Source organism: Macrotis lagotis, chromosome 1 (genome assembly GCF_037893015.1).
Source record: "Macrotis lagotis isolate mMagLag1 chromosome 1, bilby.v1.9.chrom.fasta, whole genome shotgun sequence".
In the NCBI taxonomy this organism is placed as follows: domain Eukaryota; kingdom Metazoa; phylum Chordata; class Mammalia; order Peramelemorphia; family Peramelidae; genus Macrotis; species Macrotis lagotis.
Window position 1 is genome coordinate 100,873,380 of NC_133658.1, and position 15,592 is coordinate 100,888,971.

At 34.7% G+C, this 15,592-nt stretch overlaps 1 protein-coding gene across 2 annotated transcripts in view; it reads left to right on the forward strand.

Annotated features, from left to right (window-relative positions):
- Positions 1–8,210, forward strand: part of GTF2A1L (general transcription factor IIA subunit 1 like) — a 39,516-nt gene extending 31,306 nt beyond the window's left edge. For both annotated transcript variants that reach the window (XM_074205588.1, XM_074205579.1), the window contains exons 7-9: positions 4,682–4,939; positions 5,327–5,416; positions 8,009–8,210. In XM_074205588.1, the coding sequence (XP_074061689.1) occupies positions 4,682–4,939; positions 5,327–5,416; positions 8,009–8,116 (456 nt within the window). In that variant the 3' untranslated portion in view covers positions 8,117–8,210. The remainder of the gene's footprint in view (positions 1–4,681; positions 4,940–5,326; positions 5,417–8,008) is intronic.
- The last annotated feature ends 7,382 nt before the right edge of the window (positions 8,211–15,592 follow it).

The window sequence follows — 15,592 nt, forward strand, 5'->3', positions numbered from 1 at the left end:
GTTTCACAGGCAAAGAACAATAAGATCAGTACAGTGGCTCTATAGACTTTAAGTTTGGTAGGCAGCCTAATACCTCTTCTCCATACTTTATTTTGGAGCTTCCCAAATGGTGAACTAGTTCTAACAGTATGTATATCAACCTCATTAATCTATATGTGGACATCCCTGGGAAAGTATAATAGTGAGGTAAATGAATTTATCCACAGCACTCAGAATTTCTCCATTTGCTGTAATTGATGCTTCCCTGGTATTGAAGGTGTGGTACTGATTGGTAGAGAATCTTGGTTTTCTTGGTGTTGTTTTTTTTTTTTAGGTTTTTTTTTTCAAGGCAAATGGGGTTAAGTGGCTTGCCCAAGGCCACACAGCTAGGTAATTATTAAGTGTCTGAGGCTGGATTTGAACTCAGGTACTCCTGACTCCAGGGCCGGTGCTCTATCCACTGTGCCAACTAGCCGCCCCAGTGTTAATTGTTAAGCCAAAATTGTCACAAGCAGCAGAGAATCAGTTTGTCCCTTGTATACTCAGGCTCAAGGGCTTCATTGAATGTATGGTTATCTATGAACAAAAAGTCACATGCCAATTCTTTCTCTCTTTTTAGTCTTGGCTTTGTAGCCTTTTCAAGTTAAATAAAGTACTGGTGCAGTAGCTGACCTTGACCCCATATGATTCCACATTGATGACTTTTTGACAGCCTGACTGAAAGCATCATGTTAATAGGTATAGGAGCAAGGGCCTGCTTTACTCCATTGGTGACTGGAAAAGCAGAGACCATTGCCCATTATCCAGAACCTGTGTAATCAGGCCATCATGAAACCGGCATACCACACTGATGAGCTTTTCTGGGCAACCAAATTTTGCTATGATTTTCCATAGACCCTTATAACTGATAGTATCAAAGACTTTGATTAGATTGATGAACGTTGTGTATAGACCTGTTTGGCTCTTGGAATTTCTTCTAGAGTTGTGGAGTAGTAAACATCATCAAGTTGTCCTTACTGAATGGAGCCACACTTGTTCTCAGATAGATGAATATCTTCTAGGTGAAGGATCTACCAATTAATAGGAACTTTGTCAAGAATCTTACTGGCAGTGACTAAGAGAGAGAGAGAGAGAGAGAGAGATCTCTAGTAGTCAAAGGACAACCAATTTCCTTTTCCTTTATAGCTGAACATTAGAGGCATGTTATGTCCTGGGGCATAACCTCTTCTAGTCATTTCAGTCAACTTTTGTGTGAGCAGTTGACTTGCTGTCTTGTATATCTCTACTGAAGTGCAATCAGCACCAAATGCTTTGCCACACAAGAGGAGTCTAATATTCAAAATCTCTTCAGCTGGAAGTTGGGCTAGAAAGAGATCACCTTCAACCTCAAGTAAATGATCAGGGTTTTAGCACTGATTCATGATGATCTTTTGAGAAGTTGCAAGTATTCAGCCCATCTCTCCAGGATCATGTCCTTATCTTTGATCAGTGTGGATCCATCATGCCTGAGTAGTTGAGATACACCAAAGTATCTTTGGCCCATAAATAGCTTCCAGGGTATCATAAAAGATACTTTGGATTGTTACTATTGTCATAAAACTGAATTTCATCTGCCCAGAAGGCAGAAAGTAAAGAATCCACCATCTCTCTAAGCTTTGTTTGCACATTACTTTTAATGGAATTCAATGTTGTCTTTTTGGAGATGGATGAACTATCTTGCCGGTAGACCCTTGTTGCACTCTTTTCCATTTAATAATTTAAAAAATTTCCCCATTTTCTAGCACACCAATCTTGATGCTTGAAAGTGCTTGGTATATATATCTCTGAAAGTTATCCACTCCTTTTCTGCTCCACTGTTGCCAATCCTGCATTGGCTCAACTTCCTTTCAAGTTAGCAGCACACTGTTCTCCCATGGAGAACTCTAATCTGTGGACATTGTCTTCTGATAGCTGTCTTGTACTGGGGCTGCTGCTTTTGTTGAATGTTAATGCTTAACTTATAGAGAATGACTATGATTGTTCCAGCACTGCACCACACATTACCTTTGTCTCACATCTTGCCTGTCTCTTCTCCTTAACAATGACATAGTCTGTTAAATATCAATGTTTCTGTGATAGTGTATTCATGAAGTTTTAGTGTACTAACTGAAGTTTTAGTGTACTATTCGTGAAGTGTTGTGTACAGTGTTGGTGATGAGAAGTTCTTGAGACACACATCTACAGTAGTAAGTGACCAGAACTGTTGCTTTTTCTGACTCTGTTCCTCCCAAGGACTCCCTGCTATGTCCAGTAGTCACCCAGAATTAGAAGTTTGTCTTCTTTCAGCACATTGATGATGAGTGTCTCTAGGTCTTCATAAAATCTTTTTTTTTTGACAGGCAATGGGGCTAAGTCCAAGGTCACATAGCTAGGTAATTATTAAGTGTCTGAGGCTGGATTTGAATTTAGGTCCTCCTGATTCCAGGTCTGGTGCTCTATCCACCTACCTACTAGCTGCCCTGGTCTTCATAAAATCTTAATAATTTTTTCCTTGTCATGATGGGAGCATATGCACTGATGATGGTGGCATGGCACCTGACTTGAAGTAGCAATCACATTATCATAGACCTGTTATTTACTCCTTTTTGGAGGCATACATCTAATTTATTGACTAGATGACATTTGATTGTGAAACCTATGCCAACTTGGCAGTGCTCCTTATCACTGTGGTCCCTTCAGCAAAACAAGTATCCAACCCTGATTTAAGGAAGCTGACTTTCATTTACTAGCCTTGCCACTCAGGGTTGCTATGTGGATGTAGTATCTGTGGAGTTCTCTTGCAGCAACAGGAGCTGTTCATCTTTGAGGTTTAATAGATTTCATATTTTCCAAAGGTGTATGTAGTCCTCATACCAATGGTGAGTGAAATCATATTTGCAAAAGTTTTTGTATGTGTTGTTGTGTTTTGGCAGGAGATCCCTGCTATGGTAAGCAGGCCAGGGTTGGGTGTAGCAGACAGCTTTTAGGGCACAATTTCTAACCCTTTTCTCATACCAGAAAGTGAACAGTGTGGTTCTTAAATGCCTGCCATGTGTCAGAGATATCCTGATGCTGGGGATACTGAAAAACATTAAAGGCGGTCTTTGCTATCCTGGAGCTCACAGTCTAATTTAGAAACTCCATAAAGACAACTATGTACAAATAAAATTGACATGGGATAAATGGAAGATGATCTCAGAGGGACTATACTTAGATTAATAATAGTTTTTGTCCTTCATTCTTGAAGAAGACCATGACATGACATCAGGAGGGTGATGCCATGCCAAGCGTATGAATTAGATTTGAGTGAGGGGGGGCTGTGCTAAGTCACCACCCTCACTTTCTCTTCCAGAACCATCTGGGTCCAGTGGCCAGATATGAATCAGGATGACTGGAGATGGTCCTGGATAAGAAGCAATCAGGGTTAAGTGACTTGGCCAAAGTTACTCAGTTAGTTGTTAGTGTCTGAGGTTGGATTTGAACTCCCAACTCCAAGGCCAACATTCTATTCACTGTGCCACCTAGCTGCCCCCACACTGTGATTAAGGAGGATGGGGAAAGATTTCTTGGAGAGACTTCAACTGAAATTTGAAGAAAGTACAGATAAGATTCTCAAGAAGGAGGAAGTAGAATATTGTGTTTGTGGGACATCAAAGGGGCCAGTGTCGCTAGATCAAAGAGTAGGTAGAAGGGAGTGAGGCTTTAAGAAGACTAGAAAGATAGGAGGCGACCTGATGATAAAGGGCTTTAAAAGCCAAACAATCCTGGAAGCAATAGGGAACTGCTGGCATTTATTGAATTGGGATGGGCTATAATAAGAATAATACTAGGTAGTTTGGGAGGGAAAGCATTATATGGAGGATCAATAAAAATGCAAAGATGTATATATAGATATGCGGATTTTAAATGATGCCTTTTTGTTTTAAGGTTGGCCAATCATGAATATATTCCAGTCTTCTCAGCCTTTCCAAATAAGACTCAAGCAAAATGAAACAATTCATTGATCATTTCTGAGAGCATATGACTATATTATACAACCAAAGACCAGATCTTTTTATGAAATGAGGCAGTTACCTTTCCTCTTCATGTGGAGGACAGATCTGTAATTACAATCCTGAGCTGTACAGTTTCACTTTAGTTCTTTTTCACTAAATTTAATGCAGCTATTGTCTGTATGTATTTTTCTCTTTCTGTCTATTCCATACTGCTTTAGTTTATATGAACCTTGAATTCTTCTTGTTTGTTGCTTCTTATAGCACAGTGATATTTCATTGCATTGATGTACTCTTCTTGTTGAGCCATCCCCATCTTTTTTCCAGTTCTTTGCTTCTATTGAAAAAATACTGCTATGAATGTTTTGGCATATAGAAAATCATACTTTGTTTTACTTCTGTTCTAAACAATTTCAAATTTTTCAGAATGGTTGAAGTCAACTTACTGCTCACCAACTTAATACCATCTTTCCCACTTGTCTTTTGAGATTGTCTTTTGTCACATGTCATTTTGCTAGGTGTGATGAAACGTCAGTTGTTTTAATTTTAATTTCTCTTGCTATTAGAAGATTCTTTCATATAATTACTGAGTTTACAGCTGGCCTTGAAAGATTTTTGTTTATATACTCTGATCACTAATCTTTTGGGCAAAATAGTTATATTTCCTATCCTGCATATGATTTTCTTTATAGGAATCCAGTGCACAAATGGATTTGAGTGTACAAACAATTGATGACATTAAGGAAATTATCCAAATAGATGGAACTGGAGATACATCTTCAAATGAAGAAATAGGGAGTACAAGAGATGTGGATGAAAATGAATTTCTTGGTATTATTGATGCAGAAGATCTGAAAGTTCTAGAAGAAGAAGGTGACAGTATCTCAAATGAAGGTTCAACTACCAATAGCAGTGATAATGAAGAACCCCAAATTGACATTGTAGAGGAGGTGATGATTCATTTGGTGATATGACTAATTTTATTATATATAAAACAGTGATATCTTTATTACTTAGAGCCCCTAGGGTTAAAAATTATTAAGAAGTTACATCTCTTTCTCTCCACTTCCTCTTTTTCTCTTTACTTTGTGGTAGGAAGGGGAAAGGAATTTTTTTTAACATAGTAGGATGGTCAATTTAAAAAAAATTAAAGCACAACTAAAATGGTTTAAACAGCATTTAAAAATACTTTGATCTTAGATACAGAGACATTGAGGGAGTTAGGAAAGGGTTAATGAAGATGTGAATGGGAATTTTAAAGCAGCCAGTAGGCTTCTGTCTTTAATTAAAATCTCATATCTAGTAAAAATTATTATTTGATCACCTTTAATCTTTAGGACCCTCTAAATTCTGGGGATGATGTAAGTGAGCAGGATGTGCCAGACCTGTTTGACACAGATAATGTAATCGTCTGTCAATATGACAAGGTATAGTATGTGTCTCCCCACCCTTGGGTTTATTAATGAAATTTAATGTATTTAACAGTCATGCTAACTGTGATAGTAAAATAAGTAGTTGTGTCTGTTTAGCATTTAACTTAGGTTATCCTTGAAAGAAGCTATTAGTAGTATTTGTTGAAGGCTTCTTCCTCTGAGCTGGCATTTAAATACTTTTAAATTTTGGGAGATAAAGGAGTTGACACTGAAAGACATGCAGCAACTGGAGAAAAATCCATTAAGTACTTGACAAATTACTCAATTTAAAAAGAATTAAATGCTAAAAATGCCTGATAATGGACCTACACTGTGGGTGGTCAGGAAGAATAATTCAATTGAACAGATGTTTATTAAGCATCTACACTGTATACAGTGAAATGTATAGCACTGGGAGAAATGAAAAGCTTAGATAAGACAAAATTACAAGAGAGCAGCTCTGCTTCCTGTCTGTTGTCAGTTGAACTAATTAGAATAAAAATCTTTTTTTTTGATTCTCTTTTTTTCCCCTATTAAAACAACTCTCAAGTTCATTTTTGAGAGCTTCCTTTCCCTTTTGAGTTGTCTCCTTTTGAAAGTCTCAGGATAATGTCATTGTCTCTCATTTCTCTGAACTTAACTGAATCATAAAATTGAATTCAACAAGCATTTGAAAGCATTAAGGTCATCCATGAACTTTACCTTAATGTTGTGGGATATAGAAAACATTAATCTTGACTCTAGGGTCCAAAGGGTTCTTGTCTCTCCTTTCATAGTGCTTATGATGGATGCTCTAGGGGAATAAAATATTAATTCTAAGGCTCACTGCTATGTAAAGCTACAAAGTGCTACACCAGATCTAGAGGACTAGAAGGAAAGAATCAGGGAAAGTTTCATGGAGAAAATTGTCATTTGAATTAGAATTTAAAGGATGGATAAGAATTCAGCTGGTGAAGAGGGAATTTTAGGTCTGGAGAATCAGTTGGGCAGGAACATGAGGGAAATGGTAGGCTAAAGCCTTGAGGACCTCGAATATTGTGGAAGTTATTTGCATACATGGCCATCAGAACAGACTCTTAACTAAATAAAGTGATAAATTAATTTTAAACCAAAATACTTAAACAATAGGATCTCCTCTCCCATCCCAATTCAGAATACTGTTTCCTCTTGACAGCTAATAATTAACACTTTGTAACATCAGAAAATGAAGTACAGAACAGTTGATGTTTGTCTGTCATTAGCTTTTGGCTAATAATGGCAGAGTCTGGAGAAGGGGAGAAAATCACTGACTTGAAGTCTCCTAAAATAAGACTATATCTTCTGAAGCTCATATTAAAAAATTTACATTAAGAAATTTTATGAAACTGGGTATATGAAAATAAAGGGATGGTATCAAAGGTGTAGAAGAAGATCAGAATAGGGATCATCAAAGTCATGTCCAGGAGAAGGTGCTCTCCTCTCCTCTTTCACTCTGCAGCGTTTGGGCTCACCCTTCTCCCTCTGAGGCCTGTTGAACTGACTTAAATTGGAAAATGTTAAGAAATTTTCCACAAAGGAAGAGATTTCTGTTCTTCACTCATGACTGGATCTAATCTTTTCATTTATATTCTTCTTCTATATATGACCTTGAGATTTGTTATAAACGGTTCTGAGTCCATACTCAGCATTATGTGATAGGTAGAATGGTAATGTGAGATCTTCTGATCCATTCTAATAAAATCCCCAGAATAAAGGGAACTTAGATTGTACCAGGTTTTACTCAGTCATTAGTGTTGTGACAGGAATCTAGTCTAGTCAATTCTGCTGTAATGCAAGTTTAGAAAATACAGTTTTGTTTTAATGCATTTGATATATTAGGGAACATTTGAGCATAATCAACTTGCTAGTTTACTTCTTTGCAAATTCTTTTTCAAGAATCGGCAAAAATGCAGAAAGTTTCATTCCATCAAAATCACTTACAGGATGCTAGTGATTACCTTGTTTCTCTCCTCTCTTTTTGTGGCTAAACTTGAAAGTGGTTCTACTTTTCTCTTACTTGCTCTTTTAAACTCTTCATTTTGGTTCTGACCTCATCATTTCACTGAAGTTGCTCTCTACAAAGTTATCAGTGATCTTTTAAGACCTAATGCCCTTTTCTCAGTCCTCATCCTTGAACTCTACAAACTTTGTCATTATTGATTACCTTCTCCTTGATACTCTCTTCAATCTAGGTTTTTGTGACATCAACTTTATTGGTTCTCCTCTATCTGACTGCTCTTTGCTGGCTCTTTTCTAGGTTGGGGGTAGTCTGCCTTTTCAAGTGTGATATAAGTCTTGCTTTGGCGAGGGCTAGGCTACTAACTTTTCCCCCCTGTGGGTTAGTGTATTTTTTTCTGGGAACTTGTTTTTGGGTGCAGGGTCTATTCTATGTTAAATGTTAGATACACTCTTGTTGAATTGAAAAGTGATGTAAGATGTGGGGTATAATCTTTCTGTGTGACAGACATATTCCTATTAATGATTATTTATAAAAAAAACAAAGGAACTCTTTTAAAAGTTATTTAAATTATAACATTTTTTTCTGTTTCATGAATAATTTTGTGTAATTTTCACATTTTTCACTTCCAGATTCATCGAAGCAAAAACAAATGGAAATTTTACTTGAAAGATGGTGTCATGTGCTTTGGAGGGAAAGACTATGTGTTTGCCAAAGCCATTGGAGATGCAGAGTGGTAAATCTTGTGTGCTCTGTTTATCAGCTCTTTGTCTTTGTAGACATTGGTGAGCATTTACTAAATGTTCTGAATTTTTTTTAAATAGCTTACCAAAACATACTAATGTACAAAATTAGAAGAACCTGTGTGTTTACACTGCACATATATGACAAAAGCACAATTCTTTCTTTCCTTGGTTTGTTCCTGAGTTAATTGATTTCTTCCCATTTTATACCTATATTCTCTAACATAGGTATTTAGCTTTATTTGATTTACAAAGTAATGATGATTGTTGGTAATTGTTCCAGAAACAATAGTACAACAGGAAGTATGTGCCCTAGTTTTTCATTATTTTAAGTCATTTCTTGTTTCTTCTGCTTGATAAAAAAAATATATATATATCATTGTTTTCTACAATGGCATATTGTAGGTGTTTACCTATTAAGTCAGTAATTAGTGATTTTTCTTTTTTGTTTATTTAAAAAGAAGCAAGATGAGGAAGTTGAGAAAGATACAGTGGTAATGTTCAAAGTGAAGTAGCAAATATTCTCATAAAGAAGGGTTAATGCTCTTTCTCTCAACATTTTGACTAGTTTGGATTGCCTACAGTGAAACTGGTAAAGTGGGAACATATGGAAATGTGATAAAGCTATTGAAGCAATTCAGAAAAAATTCTGGAATTTAGAATTTTTCCAGGTTCTACATTTTGAATTCAAACAATATTGTTTTGACCACATCTGACATTTTATAAAATACTGAGTTTTTGAAGAAAAAATAAAACCATTTGTTTGTTCTCATGTAATATGTTTCCCTATGAATATTAATTTAACACTATATAAACTTATTGCTATTATATTGAGCAGTTGAATTTCTATACCAGTCCCTTTCAAGCTTAAATTAAAGTGATTGAAAGTTTTCCTTGTAGAAGTTTTTATTTATGGAGAGGGTTGATTTTTAGTTCATTAAGAAGAAAATAATATACTTGTTTAGTTATTACCATTGCAGAATCATTTTTTTTTGCCTTCTCTCTCATTTCTTTCCTGCTTGGGAGAAATTCATCAATGCAGTTGATACCCTGAACATTAATTGTTAGATTTCAGTTTACACTTCCTTTCTTTGAGTCATGGAAATAATTTTAAGGTAATATTAACCTAAGTCATACTTTATACTTTTAAAGTGCTATAGAAATGGAAATAGTATATAGTCTTTATAACTGAAATGCTTTCCTTTTTCACCTGATTCCTGGCTTCCCTGGCCTCCTTCAAGTCTCAGCTTAAATCTCACCTTCTACAGGATTTTTTTTTTTAGTTTTTGCAAGGCAAATGGGGTTAAGTGGCTTGCCCAAGGCCACACAGCTAGATAATTATTGTGTCTGAGGTCAGATTTGAACTCAGGTACTCCTGACTCCAGGGCTGGTGCTCTATCCACTGCACCACCTAGCTGCCTCTACAGCATCTTTTTTTAATACTACTAGTGCCTTTCCTCTCCTAATCATTTCCTATTATCCTCTAGTTTGAACTATCTTTTGACCTTTTTTTTTTTTGGATCCCTTCAGAACTTAGCACAATGTCTGAACATATAATGTGTTCAAATAAATGGCTATTAACTGACTGACCAGTATTATTTGAAGCTCCAATAATTATTATTTTCTTATCTTTAAGATCTTTGACAAAATGCTTAATCTTTTTGGTTCTTAGTTGGATTGGATAATCTGTTAGTCCTATTTCTTTTTTTAAAATTCTATAATTATTAATAAGTTTAGAAGTAACTATTTTGTGTTCAACATTGAGTTTTGTGTGGTAGAGGATAGAACAAAAGGGTAAGAAATAACTTCTGAGCTTACTAGAGAGTCAAAGAGTGAAATGATTTGAAGAAAAAGTAAATAGCAAATTGTGTTAGCAACAGAGCCCAGTAAGGAGTTCAGAAAAAGGAGAGATTGATTTGGTCTGGAATAGAGGAAGCTTCCATGCTGGGTTTTTCCTTTGCTAGTAAAATCCTATATTTGCAACCCCCCCCCCCCCCAAAGTATCTTCCATAGTAGTATTATCATTCCCTTTTGAAGAAAAATTGAAACAAAAACATGGCCTATGGAGGAAGGACTTGAACTTGAATTGTATAGAGTAGGAGTTAGATCAGCATAGAAGGAGTATATCTGGCAAAGAAATTATAAGTCAATAATAAGATGATAAGTCAAAAAGAGGAATGAGTATATAGGATTTGGAAAGGGACAAGTGGGAGTTATGTTAGGCAAATACAATTAGATAGCAAGGATGAAGTCCAAGTAATGGAGGACCTTGAAAGTGAAATAGTGGAATATGGGCTACCCAGACCTCAATATCTGTATCTATGAAATGAGGGGATTGGATGCTCTGGACTCTATCCCAATTCTATAGCAATGTTTAGTAGTTGATAGGGAGCAACTTTAATTTCTCAGACTGGGGAGTGACAAGATAAAAACAGTATTTTTAGGAACATTGGAATGTTTCTGTATATAGCTTTTATTTAAAGAAGAGAGAACCTAGAGGTGGATAAGTTAAGTGAGTAACTGTAGTAGGAACTTAAAGTAATGATGTTTGAGTAAGAAGAGGGATGAATCCGATAGATATTTGCAAAGAGAAAATGACAGGACTTGGATATCAGGATATAAGGATGGGGGGGAGAAAGAATCTCCAACAACTGAAATCATTATGCAGTTGAAAAGAGGGAATTCCCTTCCTCGTCATGATGGAGGGACTTGCTAAGCTCAGTGAAATTATGAACTAAAGCCTTGAATGTGATTTATTTGATTTATATGATTTACGTGATATTTATGACTTATGTGATTTATATGATCACAACAAACTGCAACAAGGTCTCAAAGAGATGCTAATAGCAGCTCATCTTATCTTCTGAGGAACCTCTGGGAGTATAAGAAGCAATAGCTAGAACTGATTGTGGAACAACTGATTAGAAATGGAGTATGACAAGTCTGTATATTGTCACATTATTTAACTTATATGAAAATAAATCATGCAAGATGCAAGGCTGAACAAATCAAAAGCTAGAATTCAGGCTGCTGGGAGAAATATCGGTGATCAGATATACAGATGATGCCACTCTTATGAAATAAAGTGAAGAAAAATTAAGAATCCTTTAAAAATTTTTTAAAAAAGTATTTTATTTTTTTCTACTATATGCAAAACTTTTTTGCAAGGTTTTGAGCTTCACATTTTCTCCCTCCCTCCCTTCCCTCCCCCTTCCCCAATATAAGTTATACATGAATATGTTAAACATATATCCATATTATTCATGTTGTGAAAGAAGACTCAAATCAACATAGCACATAAGACAACTTGAAATTAAAAACAATGAGCTTTAGTCTTCATTTAAAATCCATAATTTTCTGGATATGGATAGTATTTTCCGTTTCAAAACTTTTAGAATTTTCCTTGATCATTGCATTGCTGAAATGAACAAGTCCATCAATAGCTGATCATCACCCCATGTTGCTGTTAATGTGTACCTTGTTTTGGTTCTGCTCACTTCACCCAGCATCAGTTCATGCAAATCTTTCCAGGCTACTCTGAAGTCCCATCCCTTATGATTTCTTATAGAACAATAATGCTCCATCACATTCATATAATACAATTTGTTCATCCATTCCCCAATTGATGGACAGCCCCTCAATTTCCAGTTCTTTGCCACTACAAAAAGAACTGCTGTAATATTTTTGTACACCTAGCTGCCCCCTGGAATTTTATATTCTTATAAATTTAACTCAGCTTTCTCTATAGTTTAGAAATGAGTACTTTATCAGAAACACTAGCACTGGTTTGTGTAAAATATTTTCAATTTAATGTAATCAAAATTATCTATTTTATATTTTATAATGTTCCCTAACTATTCTTTGGTCTTAAACTGCTCCCCTTTCCATAGATTTGACAAATAAACCATTACTTATTCTTCTAATTGGTTTATGATATCCCTTTTATGTCCAAATTCTGTATTTAGGTATAGGGTGTGAGATGTTGGTCTATACCTAATTTCTGCCATACCATCTAACAGTTTTTAATCAAAGAATGAGTTCTTATCTTAGATGCTGGAATTTTTTGGTTTATCAAACTGCAGTCTATTGCTATAGTCATTTACTAATGTTTCTTTTGCACCTAATCTATTCCATTGATCTACCCCTCTTATTGTTTAGCCAGTACCAAATAGTTTTGATGACTGATGCTTTATAATATAGATCCGGAATAGTTAGGCCACATTTCCTTGCATTTTTAAAATTAATTCCCTTGATATTCTTGATCTTTTGTCTTCCTTATGAATTCAGTTAATTTTTTTTCTAGCTCAATAAAGTAATTTAATTTAGGTAGAATTGTCATTTTTATTAGCTTGGCCTACCCATGAGCAATTGACATTTGCTTAATTACTTAAATCTGATTTTATTTCTGTGAAAAGTATATGTTGTTTTCATGAAGCTTATGGGTTTGCCTTGGAAGATAGACTTCCACGTATTTTATGTTGTCTACAGCTTACTTTAAATGGAATTTCTATATCTTTTGCTGCTGCTGTGTCTTCTTGGTAACATATAGAAATACTGATGATTTATATGGGTTTTTTAATGTCCTGAAACTTTGCTAAAGATTCTAATTGTTTCAAGTAGTTTTTTGAATGATTTTCTAAATATATCATCATATCATCTATGAAGAATGAGAGTTTTGTTTCTTTATTTTAATCTTTCAATTTCTTTTTCTTCTCTCATTGCTAAAACTAACCTTTTAAATACAATATTGAGTAATAGTGGTGATAATGGCCATCCCTATTCCATTCCTGATCTTATTGGGAATGTTTCTAGCTTATCCTTATTACATATATGCTTCTTGGTAGTTTTGAATAGATGCTGCTTATCATTTTAAGGAACATATTCCTATGCTCTCTAAGAATGGCTCTTGTAGTTTGTCTCAGCATCTGTTGAAATAATCATATGATTTTTGTTTGCTTTTGATATGGTCAATGCTGATATTTGAACCCTATTTGAACCAACCCAGCATTTTTGGTATAAACTCTACTTGATCACAGTGTATTATCCTAGTGATAACTTATTATAATCACCTTGCTAATATTTTACTTAAAATTTTTTCATCAATGTTCATTAAGGAAATTGGTCTACAATTTACTTTCTCTGTTTTTGACTCTTCCTGGTTTTGGTATCAGTACCATATCAGTGTCATAGAAAGAATTTGGCAATACTCCACCTATTTTTTTACATAGCTTTAGAATTTTATTGAATTAATTTTCTTTAAATGGAGATTTTTTTTCTTAGGAATTTCATTGATGACTTGTTCAATTTCTTTTTTTCTTGAGATGGGGTTATTTAAGTATTTAATTTCCTCTTTTAATCTGAGCAAGACACACACACACACACACACATAAACAGACACACATATTTATTTATTTTTAGGGTATTTGAACTTGGGTCCTCCTGACTCCAAGGATGGTGCTCTTTTCAAAGCACCACCTAGCTGCCCAGCAATTTATATTTTTGGAAATATTCATCCATTTCATTTAGATTGTCAAATTAACTGGCAAATATTTGGACAAAATAACTCTGAATTATTACTTTAATTTCTTCCTTGGTGATGGTGAATTCACCTTTTTTCATTTTTGATACTGATAATTTGGTATTCTTTTTTAAAATCAAATTAACCAAAGGTTTATCTATTTTATTTTTTCATAAAATCAACTCTTAAGTTTTATTTATTAATTCAATAGTTTTCTTACTTTTGATTTTATTAATTTCTTTGATTTTTTTCAGAATTTGTAATATGATATTTAATTGGGAATTTTTAATTTGATCTTTCTCTAGATTTTTTAGTTGCATGTTCAATGTAAGCATTTAGAGAGAGATAACATTTCCCCTAATAACTGCTTTGGCAGTATTCCACAGGTTTTTCTATGTTGTCTTACTGTCATCATCTTGGGTGAAATTATTATTTCTATGATTTTTGTTCAACCCACTCATTCTTTAAAATTAGGTTATTTTGTTTTTAATTAATTGTAAACCTACTGCTTCTTGGCCATTTATATATTATGATCCTGAAAATGATGCATTTAATATTTCTGCCTTTCCACATTTGATTATGAGGTTTTTTTATGTCCCAATACATGGTCAATTTTTGTGTAGGTACCAGGTACCACAGAAAGAAAGGTATATTCCTCTCTGTCCCCATAAAAATCATTTTGATGAGGGTAAAAGAGGAGAGAGGATAAAAGCTGCCTTGAAGTATCCTACTAAAATATCCAAAAATTTTGTCAACTGATCCTATCATCTTCTGACAAATAGAACAAGAAATGGAAGCAGTATCAGATTTCATGTTCTTGGGTTCAAAGACCACTGCAGACAGTGACTGCAGTCACAAAATTACAAGACTCTCCTTGGAAGGAAAGCTGTGGCAAATCTAGAAAATAAAATAAAAAGCAAAAACATCTGCTTGCTGACAATGTTCCATGGAGTCTGAATTATGGTTTTTCCAGTAGCAATATATGGCTGTGAGAGTTGAACAAAGAGGAAAACTAGGCAATTGATGTGAAGAATTTTGAGAGTCCTTTAGACAGCAAGGGGATCAAATCAGTCAATAACTACATTAATTCATTGGAAATTTTTTTCACAAGGTCAAGTACTTTGGCCCCATAGCCAGAAGATGGGACTCAACTAGAAAAGACTCTGATATTGGGAAAGATTGAAGGCAAAAGGAAAAGGGTGGATGATATGGATAGTATCATAAAAACAATTATCATGAACTTGGACAGACTTTGAGAAGTAGTGGAGATTAGAAGGGTTTGGGGTGTTATGGTCCATGGACTTAAACATGATGATTAAGTATCAAAAAGGGAGAATTTTGTGAAAGATGGCATTAAAAAAATCTTTCTTAGCAAAATTGCTTAAAGTCAAGTTGGTTAAGTTGCGGAATATTGTTTCTTTAAGAGTCACTCCCAATCTGTAGATGATTGGAATACTTATATGTATCACCAAACAGAAAAACAGTATCTGTGAGAGGTCAGGGTATTTATGTTAGATCTAGGCTTTTCTTGAAGTGTAGGTTGAAGCATCTGGCTATAAAACACAGTTACTGATGGGAGAGCATTAACTTAAAAGTTTACTGAAGAGTCACTTGAATTAGCCTCTTTTTGACAACATGATGATACCTTCGAAGGCTTAGAAATATATAATTTGTGGGAAAAGGGGAAGAAAGTGAGGATAAACAAGATACATGCCTGCTTTCTTCATGCCTCAGGATAAAGGACAATTTTTGTAAATAGGTATTTCAGTTAAGCCAGCTCCTACAGGGAGAAGAGTTCAGCTTTGAACATAAGGAGTTTGAGGTTCTGATAAGGAATCCAAGAAGTTAATCTGCTCTAATAAAGAAAAAAGAGATTTACTTTTTAAAAAAAAATCAGTGAATAATTCAAAAATTATTTTTAATGATAGTTCAAATTTATATAGTGCTTTTAAGAT